General features: G+C 37.1%; 1 protein-coding gene across 1 annotated transcript; it reads right to left on the bottom strand.

Annotated features, from left to right (window-relative positions):
• LOC18780265 (magnesium-chelatase subunit ChlD, chloroplastic) lies at positions 3,076-11,695 on the bottom strand. Its single transcript, XM_007214480.2, has 15 exons — positions 11,281-11,695; positions 10,108-10,286; positions 9,467-9,551; positions 9,080-9,396; positions 8,864-8,987; positions 7,880-7,972; positions 6,398-6,493; positions 5,981-6,118; positions 5,572-5,781; positions 5,313-5,468; positions 4,858-4,965; positions 4,300-4,434; positions 4,062-4,223; positions 3,592-3,712; positions 3,076-3,508 (listed from the first exon to the last, which is right to left on the bottom strand). Exons 1-15 carry the CDS (start codon positions 11,560-11,562, stop codon positions 3,423-3,425), a joined length of 2,292 nt encoding a protein of 763 aa, XP_007214542.1. The 5' UTR covers positions 11,563-11,695; the 3' UTR covers positions 3,076-3,422.

Genomic DNA, 12,042 nt, shown 5'->3' on the forward strand with positions numbered 1-12,042 from the left:
CAGTGATGTCTGGGGGCCTTCCCATTTTAAGTCCATTCATGGCTTTCGATATTTTGTACTCTTCTTAGATGAGTGTACTGGCTTTGTATGGATATATCCCCTTTTTAATAAATCTGAGGTGTTCTCCAAATTTCTCAAATTCTTTGCTTTGGTTCAGACTCAATTTAATGCTAAAATTCAGCATTTTCAGAGTGATGGTGGTGGCGAGTATATTAGCAAACCATTTACTGACTTCCTTGCCAATCATGGTATTTTGCATCAGTTTACATGTCCATACACCCTACAGCAAAATGGTATGGCTGAGAGGAAAAATAGACATGTTGTTGAGACTGCTCTAACTCTTCTGACTGCTGCTAATATGCCTGGACAGTTCTGGTATCATTCTCTTGCACATGCTGTCTACTTAATAAATAGAATGCCAAGTCAGTCCTTAAAGCATCAGGCTCCTTATTTTCGATTGTATGGCAAGCAACCAGAGTTACAATCTTTGAGAATATTTGGCACTGCTGTATATCCATATCTCAGACCTTATCATGTGCATAAGTTTCAACTCGAACCACTCAATGTGTATTTTTGGGTTATTCTTCAGGGTATAAAGGTGTTTTGTGTTTGATATCGTCACTGACAAGTTTGTCATCTCCAGACATGTGATTCATGATGAAACGGTTTGGCCTTTCAAGTCATTACTGCTCATATCAACGACTGCTGTTTCTGAACCTCAAGTAGCGGCACCACATATTCTTTTTTCTTTGCCTTTGCAAGAAGTTACACCTCAGGTTACCACAGTCACACCATCTGCTCCTTCAACATCATCTTATCCTTCTATGCAACCATTAGGTGGTTCAGAATCAGTTCTTGTTCCAGAGGTGCATTATTCCCCTTTAGGTGATCATCATCTGCCACTTTCACCTCCTCATGAGCATATCTTCGGGTACTTCCTTGTCTGATTCTTTACCTCTTAATCCTATTAATATTCATCCCATGCATACTAGACTTAGGGATGGCATAGTACAGAAGAAACAATTTCCTGACTATGCAGGGTATTATACATGTTTGAATGCTCATATTGAATTAGATGAACCTGCAAACTATAAGGTGGCCTCGTTTTCTCCACAATGGAAACAGGCCATGCAAGAAGAGATGGATGCCTTGCATATGCAAGGTACTTGGAGTTTAGTTCCTAATCCTGGAGATAAAAACATTGTTGGCAGTAAGTGGATTTACAAGATAAAGAGGAATTCTGATGGTTCTATAGCTAGGCATAAAGCTCGGTTGGTAGCTCAGGGATTTAGTCAAGAGAAAGGCTTGGATTTTAGTGAAACTTTCAGTCCTGTAGTGCGCCACACCACTGTCAGGTTAATACTAAGTCTAGCTGCAATGAATAAATGGCAGTTAAGACAACTTGATGTTAAGAACGCATTTTTACATGGCGATTTGGAGGAAGAGGTGTTTATGAAACAGCCACAAGGGTTTGCAGATCCACGTTATCCTGATTTTGTATGTAAGCGTAAGAAATGATTGTATGGTTTGAAGCAAGCTCCAAGGGCTTGGAATGCCAAATTCATCGGACACTTACCAGCCATAGGTTTTCAACCTTCACAGTCTGATCCTAGTCTCTTTGTCAGACATTCAAACTCTGAGGTTGTGATTCTCTTACTCTATGTTGACGATATTATTCTCACAGGTTCTAATGAGAAGATGGTTCAGCTTGTGGTTGATGAGTTAAGCTCTGTATTTGAAATGAAAGACTTGGGTAGGCTTAAATTCTTTCTCGGCTTGCAAGTTTCCCATGGCTCCAATGGTGATATTTTTGTTAATCAGTTCAAATATGCTAAAGAGTTGCTTCACAAAGCTGGGATGAACTCTTGTCGAGCCTGCTCAACTCCATGTAAACCGCATACGCAGGTGTTAAGAGATTCTGGTGAAGTATTAACTAATCCAACATTGTTTAGGAGCATTGTAGAGGCTCTCCAATATTTGACTTTTACTAGACCAGATCTTGCTAATTCTGTCAACTCAGTGTGCCAATACATGAATCAACCTACTGATCTTCATTGGCATTTGGTGAAAAGGATTCTCAGATATGTGCAAGGTACTCTAGCATTCGGCCTGAGTTTTACAGCTGGTGATATGAATCTCTCTGCATATAGTGATGCCGACTGGGCAGGGGACATCAACACTCGCAGGTCTACAATAGGTTTTGTGATATTTTTGGGCAGTAATCCTATATCTTGGCAATCAAAGAAACAAGGCTCTGTTTCCAGAAGTTCTACAGAGGCAGAGTACAGGGCTCTAGCCAATACTACTGCTGATTTGGCTTGGATTCAACAGGTTTTAAAAGACTTGAAGTTGTATCTGCCAGATCCTCCAGTTGCATATTGTGATAATCTGTCTGCGTTGGCTCTTAGCTCAAATCCAGTATATCATTCCCAAATTAAACACTTGGACATTGATTTCCATTTTGTTAAGGAGCGAGTGCAGAAGAAGGATTTGCTGGTTCAATATGTTTCAACAAATGAACAACTTGCTGATGTTTTTACAAAGGGTTTACATGGTCCTATCTTCTCACAGCATTGTGCTCATCTTAGGTTAAGAGAGTTACCTAAGTAGGGAAAATGTTAACTATGGTTATTATGTTAACTATGGTTAGCAAGTCAGTAAGTTTGTTACAAGTCTGGCACCTAGCACGTGTATTAGTTAGACAGCTAAGCTGTGTGGTTAGTCAGTTAAGCTCCTCTGTAATCTGTTTACATATAAGAGTAGGCTATGCTTTGTAAAAGTGAGTTGATAATCAAAACTTAGAAATCCTTTAGTCTTCTCCATTTCTCTTTCTCTTTTTCTGACATCTCTGAAATACTCTTCTTCTTCTTTTCTGTTATCATCACTCTCATCTCCTATCTTCCCTTTTAATTTCAAATTTAATTGAGTTATTTATCGGGGAATTTTAAAAAAATTGGAATTGGTGTAACAGAGAGTGATTGGCTCAGCTTCGGTTGTGTCTAGGAATAGTGAAGGTTCGGTGTTGGGGAGAAAAAAATTCCAGCGTCTCTCTCCTCCAGATCTGAGAAATCTCTCTCCTCATTGAATCATTCCATTATGACAACGTATTATCCTTTTCCATCCTCAGTTTGAATATATTAGAAAAAAAGAGAGAGAGAAATCAATACATGGCGTATCGGTGATGGAGTGACTCAGAGAGATAGGAATGGAGGAGAGAGAGAAACGCCGGAAATAGAAGAAGAATGAACAAAGTTGCATATTTTTTATGGTTGAGATATGATGTCCCCAAATTGTGCGTCCCCTCATGTCCTTGTTCTGTTCCAATAGAAGAAAATAGATTTTTATAGGAACTAGCTGCTTTTATGGCCGAACTAGCTGCTTTTATGGCCTAAATGGAACAACATAAAACAACTTCTGATGCTTCATGTGCTTTTCAGGGCTGATAAAGCGTCCTTTGTTGCAGCTGAGATTACAGCATCTGACGCATTTGGCAAGTAATAATATTTTCCTGCAGAGAAAATCTTATAATGAGATTATGTTACAGTCTTCACAGATGAAGAACAATAGGTTAGAGAATAAGTTGGACAGAACCTTGAGCCACTCTGGCAATCTCCTTAGCAAAACCAGTTGAAACGAACTTATTTTCAGTGTCGATGACGAGGAGAGACATCCCTGATTTGTAGATTTTACCAGCAACCTCAAGAATCTCATCCTTCATTAAGAAGCACCAATAGAATTACCACAAGTGAATGCAATAGAGAGAAAAACTGAGGGTAGAAATGCGCAACTACACTAGCACCTTATGTTTTGAGTGTCCGGAAAATATATGGGTCTTGTGTTTATCATTAGAAAGATGATATCTGATATTTCAAAAGCAATTTGTTTATTACCCTTTCCTTCAGATATTAAATTATTAATATAATTTTTGGGAAAAGTCTCATGCAATCTCAGATCAGGTTGCTCAATTCTGACAGGCATAGACCATCATCTCATTAAGGCCGTGGGCTGTGAGGTCCAGGCTTGCTACAATTAATATGCCAACCAAAGCGCTCAGGATGTACCTTCAACTCCTGCAACGACGGTCTTGGAGCATCATTAGCAGCAGCAGCTTCAGGGTCAGTGGATCTTTTTAGTGATATATTGGCTCTACCATCTGTTATTGCAACAATCATGATACGTCCAACATCACCACTCTTCTCTGCATTTAGTCCAACCCTAACAGCCTAAGCAGTTTAAATTCAGAATATAGTCAGTTACGTGGGGGTGGAGATGCTAGTACTCGAAAGGGAATTTACATACCGTGGTCAGACCATGGGCAAGGGGAGAACCTCCACCACATGGAAGTCTCTCAAGACGTCTTCTTGCCATTGAAATTGATCTAGAAGGAGGCAGAAGAACTTCTGCAGAATCTCCACGGAAAGGAATGATAGAAACCTAGGACATTACCAGTTTAACACATTACAAGGTAATTATCGGGATAGACATAGTAACAAATATCTTATTATGTTTGCTTTCATGGTTTTCTGATCAGAAGCACACATAGAATACCTAAATCAAATTCTTATAGAAATTCAGGGAAACATCTGATTCATCACATGTATGAAGCAAGTGGAAAGTGCAATCTCCAGAACATGGCTGGAATCTATATCCTACTGTTATTATGTAATCAAATTGAGTCCCAGTTAATAGCCAGCCCTATAAACGTCTGCACTGGTACAAACTCTGCTTTTCTTCTTCTCAATAATATTTTTTTTTTTTTTTTGGGTTTTCTCAGCAAGAAAAAGTCAGAAGAAATCTCCTTCAGACTAAACTTATGGTAGTCGCATCTTTTAAATTAAGTACGAAAGTTTTTGTCACCTGATCTCTGCTTGTATAACTTTCTGCTAGTAACTTGAGTGCTGCACCTTTTGCATTCTGCATTCTATTCAATGCCATGCTTCCACTTGCATCAACAACAAATATAACCTGCCATGAAGTAAAATGAAAAGTGTTTCACTATGCTAAGCATTTGCATGAGGAACTTTTTGACCAACAATACTTGAATAATTTAAGATGACATTAAAAAGGGTAAACTATTTGGTCAAAGTTTCTCCACAGCTGATTATCAAATTTTATGGATTTCATGCAGTATGGCAACCTATGCCAAAACTGAGGCTCAAAAAATCTTATACGAAAAATATTGAGAGCACTTTTCCATCATAAGCCATTCATCACATCTAGACCCAAGTAAATATATGTATATGCATATATTATATACATATACTAAAAGCGCAAGGATGAGTGCAAGTAATTAAAGTATGGTGTCAATATACCAGCGCTCCTGCTTTTCGTGCCATTCTCTTCGCTCTCATATCAGTTTTTTCCACGAACACTTTCCTACCACTTTGAGTGTTCTTTTCCCTACGCAACTTTTGATATGGTGCAGCAGCTCTAAGGGTCGCATCAACAGCTAATCTCCTTATAGGGCCCTGTTAAAGACAAAGCTTGTTCAGAAAAGATGAATACAGTCAATAAAATTTTTCAAAGCAAACATTTCTAAAATTTCTGAAACTCTAAGATGGGAGTAGTAACCTTTGGAAGCATTGGCTTAATATATCGACCTCTATCTTCTGAAAATATAACATTCTTTGCTCTCCCAGCCTTCCCTCTGCGTCTCTGCGCTTGTTGTGCAAAAAAAAGAAGCTTCTCATCCACCAAACCCCCTTCTGCATCAAAGATAAACTCTTCAGGAATTTGAGGCTCTTGTTCATTCTCTTCATCATTTTCTTCATCATTTTCATCCTGGTTACATAAGGAAGTGTGCATAAAAATTAAACCTGTGTTTCCCTGTTAAATCTTGTAGAAAAATATTAAAGCCAAAAACTGAATTGAAAAACACCACAATTATTACTTGATTTATAGCAATAGTCACTTAGAAACAAAATAAGCCCTCTGCACTGATCTGTACGTGAAGTTTAAACTTTATTCAATGTTAACAAACCTCTTGTTCTTCCTCCTCATTTTGCTCTTCCCCGGATTCTTCATTTTGTGGAGGAGGTGGTGGAGGTGGAGGCTGTTGATTTTGCTGTTCTGGTGGGTTCTCAGTGATGATTGAACGAGGAAGAATGACCAGTTCTACCTGCAGTAGGTACTGCCATAATGAAAATTTGCTGTATATGCTCGCCAATTGAAAAAGTAATGATGTGAATGCTGATAGACAAAACTATTAAGATGCAAAGTGCAAAAGTCATTTCATTACTCAAGTGAGCTGCTAATTCATGAAATATGATGGACAAAATGAGTTACATAAACTAGCGCATTTGCTTTCCTATGCAGAAGAAATGTACATAACCTTTCAGAAGTACACTTAACAACATTTTTATTATTTTTTGATAAGACAGAAAGAAGTATACTTAACAGCTTTTTTCAGGTCGTCAACATTAACTTTTTCTCGTCCTTCTAGAGCAGCTAAGGATTTTGCAACACGAGCAGAATATAGCTCAGCTCTATGCCCCTGATATTCCCAATGAAACTTTGAAGGTTAATTTCTGGTCCAGTTACAGCAAACAAGTAACATGTTAAAATCAGAAGCACAAGAAAAGGACAAATGTTAAGAGATGGTCAAGTTAAGATATATGAATAGAAATTTCCTTGACTCCACATCAGTAAGATGACACATTGAATTAGAGCAGGTAAAATAAAAAGGATGGTCCCCTACGCTCTTGCCAATATGAGGCCAGGGGATGGAAAAATGTAAGGGGCTACACCTGTTTTCAAGAGATTGTTTATCCGACTTGGCATGAGTCATGACCACCACAGTCGGTTGGGGCAATAAAAATCATGGAAACCAAGCTCTATTTCCCTTGTGTTTTCTAAGTTGTAAAAATAAGCTTTGGCTTTTCAATTTACCCTCGACTGTCACAGATCTCACATGTATTTATTTACATTATGTTTGGGCAATATAAATTATAAACATAAAATTACATTTTACTCGTAAGCGTTACAGATCTCACATGTTGCCCTAGTATTTTAAAGTTTTATCACTGCAACAATGATCAGCAATATTTTAAGTTCGCCCCCATCCAATCCTGGGCCTGACAAGTGTTCTTGAGTGCTAAATATGGGCACATATATGACATTGATAAGGACCTTCAAAAACCGCTTGCTTGAAAAAGGCACACTAATTTGGTGATTTTCAGGCACATTAATTTGGTGATTGAAGTTAACTGAGCCAGAATATGTGAAACAGAAAATTCCACTTAACCATCCAATTTACTCCTTTCAAACTGGCATTTAACGCCCATGGCAAACCCCCATGCATAAAAACTATAGCATTCTTTCTGTTTTGGGCTGCATTCAACTACTGATGACAGCATGCCAAAATAAAAGTCGGGAGATTATGCAACAATAGGTAAAGAAATTAAAATTCGTATGAAAACTCTTAATCTTATAAAAGTCTGATGATCCTGATCTATATTTCAAAAGCTCTGAAGGGGGTAACGGAGGGCATTTGCATAAATGTACTTTTCTATATATTGGCACTATGGGTCAAATAGAAATTGTCAGAACTCTGGTAATGGGTTTCAACCATATTTTTGTGGATGAAGAGAGGCGTCTTGCAGGTGGTACATAATGCATCATCACTCAGATTTAGCAAATACCATGTGGATTGAGTCACGCTTCACTAATGCATAGCCAATGCTAAAGGTTGGTAGTTTAGGTTCCAGGGAAACAATGAGAGGGAGGGAAAGCATTTAGTCTTCAATTCATATGGCGGCTCAAGCTAGGTTGCAATGCAATGGTAGAACAATCCATGGCTTCACCTAATATTGTAACCAAAAGGAAAGAAGAACTCATGCAAAACCTGTCGTATCTTAATAATGAGTTTCACAGTATAAACCTGGCAACCACCTCGAAGAGCTTCCAAAACCAGGTACTTTAATTGTTCTCTGCTTATAACGACATCCTTTAGATACTCTCTTGCCAAAATGATCTGCAACATGTAAATTTTATGGAAACGAATCAAACAAATTTCATCTATTGCCCACAAGTTATGGGTACACATGCTTCTGTGTGACTATATCAATAATCTTTCAAGATATTTTAAGAGTGAAGTTGGTACTCTAGTTTCATCAAACATAGTTTTTTGACCCTTTGTTTCATATCATCCTTAAGGATACTCATTCATAGCAGACTTGTCTGGAGCCTTATAAAAAGTGCAGCCCTATCTTTAAGAAAACTTAGTACTGCTGATGCTAAGGAAAAACGCGGGATTTCATATAATAAAAAAAAAGAAAGAAACATGAATCACATTCTATACCAATATTATACCCTTAAACGGAAGACTGTTCGACAAGACAATCTTTAAAAAGAAGAGATAATTGTCTAAATCTTTAGAAACTAATAGCTAGAAAAACAGGCTATTCCATCTAAGGCATAACATGAACCGAGGAATCCAACTAAATAGGAATGAATAGGCATGTGGGCAAGACAAACAAATCTGTAAATAAGGAAAGGATAGTATACTGTTGTTCTTCTTTTTCTTGTATATTTAGTACATAATACTATACATTAATTTTCTGTCACCTACCACCATCTGTGTGATACTGAATTTAATACTAGAAATATCTCTTACAATCTAAAAAAATATAATATGAGGACTAATAATGACACAGAAACAATAAATCAACAAGATCTAAAGACCAACATTAAAAGAAAGATGCACAGACCATTCTTTCTTTATAAATAAAATGCATTAGATCCTTCTTTTTTCTAATAAATAAAATCCTAAAGATTCTCCCTCTCCAGCCCCTCCATCATGATAATAACAATCTAGCGTGCAAACAAACTACTTTTTTTTTTTTTTTTTTTCCTGCCTGTGTACCTGAGTTTTTACATATTCTGTTTCTTCTTGAACCATTTTAAAGACTTCAGAACTATGTTCCTGAAATTGTGTTGCAATACCCACAGCCGCAACACGATCATCAAAACTCATTTCAAGATCTGCACTGCAAAAGAAGGGTGCACCATTAGTAGAATAGAATGAGAAGGCTTAAAAATTAGATAACTTCTTCCATTACGTAAATACAAGCATCTGTACCTCAAATTAATTGCTATACGATCTAGTAAGTGTTCACGAACAGCACCCTCTTCCGGATTGTAAGTAGCAATCAAGAGAGGCTTGCATGGATGCCTAAAGCTGATTCCCTCTCTTTCCACAATATTAACTCCTTCAGTTAATACGTTAAGAAGCAAATTACTAATACCCTCATCCAAAAGATTAATTTCATCAACGTATAATACACCTCGATGAGCTTCAGCAAGAAGGCCTGGCTGGAAAACAGTGGTTCCTGTTTTCACAGACTCCTCGACATCAACAGACCCAATGAGTCTGTCCTCTGTGACTCCAAGTGGAATCTACAACGTGAAAGTAGCGTGTTTACATGAAAATAATATCAATAAGAAAAGATCTTTCCATGACAAGTACCTGAACAAAAGGAGACCTGACAATCTGAGTCTTGATATTACCAGCAGAATCATACTCCATGCAGTCAGGTAAAACATCTTCCCACCTTTAAGAATTACAACCAAACCATTATCATTGAAAGAGATTAGTGCACAAGATCAACTGGAGAAAGTGCAAACAGAACATCTGATCAAAACTTCTTGTATGAGAATTTCTAGGCCATTAAAAGATGAGTAAATATTTAAGCTTCAAACCAACAGCCACTCCCCACTGTTTCCATCAATTGCACATGGTTCTGACTGAAATAGGATCTATACAGAAAATCATGGTTCTTTATTTTTTTTAAATTGATATATGGGTCATTATGATGACATTATGACAAGAGATGGATTAAATTGATCTTAGCAAGCTGTAAATCTGTTCCATTGATGTGTCCCTTGCTGAAGTCACATAATTGAGTAAACCATTCCATAAAAATAAAAAAAAGAATTCCATAACTTTTCATGTGCCAAAAAGGTTACAAACTATATTAGCCAAAATTCGTTTTTGCTTTAGTGAAGAAAAGCAAGTGAATCATGTCATCAACTGAGAGTGTACATCCCTAATTACCCCCTCTATCTATGCCGATCGCAAAATAGCCTGTAAGCATTCAGTATCCTTACTCTTCTGGACAGGCTGGATCAGCATTTGCCATTGAACCAACGACTACTTCAATGGGTGGCAAAATTGCATGCAATCCACGTGCCATTACTGTCTTGGCTGTTCCACGCTTTCCAGAGATAGCAATTCCTCCAATTTCGCGGTCTATAGCCCCAAGCAACAAAGCAGTTTTAATAGCATCCTATAAAATAACAAGTATTCAAAATAATGCACATATATGGAAATTTCACTAATTAACCAACGGTAGAAGTTGGCAGTTATCCTAGATTTAATATGTACTAAAACGTGGAAAAAAAAATTTTGTATCCAGCCAGCTGGCTTGAAATAGAACAAAAACAAAATTAAATTCAAAGGACTCCAGACCTATGACATTATTTCTCCATGCACGCCTAACTAGCCTCATACTGAAAATCTGGACACACAACTAAGTTCATCTAATACTAAAAGAATAATAACAAATGGATAATGAAAATATCTAACATCAACCAATCTAAAGATGTAGAGAGTTGCAATTTGACATGAATGCACAACACCTAAACTATCCCATTTAGTTTTTGGTTAATGTCCTAAGCTATGGAAGCACCGTTTGTATTCGCTTGTTGTCAGAGCTTTCGTTAAACCTTTTAGCAATCCAGTGAAACCCTCATACTCAAGAACGTATCTTTCTTATTAGCTTACAAATTTGATAGGACCAAAACAATACATCATTGGTATACAGATATTAAAGAAGTCAAATATAGCATGATATCAAAAATGTCAATAGCTAGCATTTGTCAACATTTTACCTGCTTAAAAAAGTGATATTTGAATAACAAAAAATCACATTGCAGTTTAAGAATTAATATCCAATTCATAGAAAATTCAGCTCCAAAATTAGTCCTGATAAAATGTATGCCAAATATATCGCCTCCAACCAAAAAAAGTGGGTCAAATCTATGAGAAAACCATCCCAACATCAATGTACCCAAATGACACACCAACCCATACCACACTCACAAATAAACGAAAAATTAAACTTCGAAGACAGAATTCCATCAAAAAAAAAAAACTCCAAAAGCTAAACCCACTTGAGTAAAACCAGAAAACATAAAAACCCACGCCATATTTCACCAGCAAAATACAGAATCAAAAAGCCAAAGCACCATTTTTCGAATGAAAGAGAGATGGGATTTTACCTGGCCAACAACAGCAGCTAAAGGAAAGTACTGCCTTCCATAGGAAATGGAGTCCAAGTTCTTTTCTTGAGTAACTAAAGCACCATTTCCAGACTCGATAGTGGCAGTTGCAGAAGCAGTAACACGAATGCGGATGCGGCGGCTGTCAAAGCGTTTTGCATTGAAAGAAGAAGGAGAAGGAGAAGAAGGAGAGAGAAAAAGAGGGTGTTGAAGTCTGAAAATGGGAAGAAGGGAAGGAGATTGGAGGTGTGAGAATGGTGAAGCTGTGGGTGAGAAAGCCATTGAAAGAAGGAAGGAGGGGGTGAGTGAAAGGGAGGAAGCTGATGAGTAAGTATTTTGCTTTCTCTTCTTATCTATACATAATCTATAATAATATTGGGCATTTGTTGGATTGGATGGAATAAGGTTTGATTTTTGGATTTTATACATATATATATATATGTACAGTCCCCTTCTATTAAGGGATTTCTCAAATAAAATTATTTGAGGGACGCCCTTTAGGGTACTCTACAATTTTTTTCCCAATGATCCAAACCATCTATTTTTTAGGTCTTCATTCATAGATCATCCTAACAAAAAAATTAGACAAATCGGAAACCGTTTCGACATCCAATTGTGTCTTACAAAATCAATGAACACGGTACTTCAAGAAAATGCTAAAATTTCAATAACTTAATTGAGTGGTCAAATGATATCGGATTCAAGTGATTTTTTGTATGGATGATCTTTGAATGAGTATCTACAAAATAGACGGTTTGGATT

The sequence above is a fragment of the Prunus persica genome, chromosome G4 (assembly GCF_000346465.2).
Source record: "Prunus persica cultivar Lovell chromosome G4, Prunus_persica_NCBIv2, whole genome shotgun sequence".
In the NCBI taxonomy this organism is placed as follows: Eukaryota; Viridiplantae; Streptophyta; class Magnoliopsida; order Rosales; family Rosaceae; genus Prunus; species Prunus persica.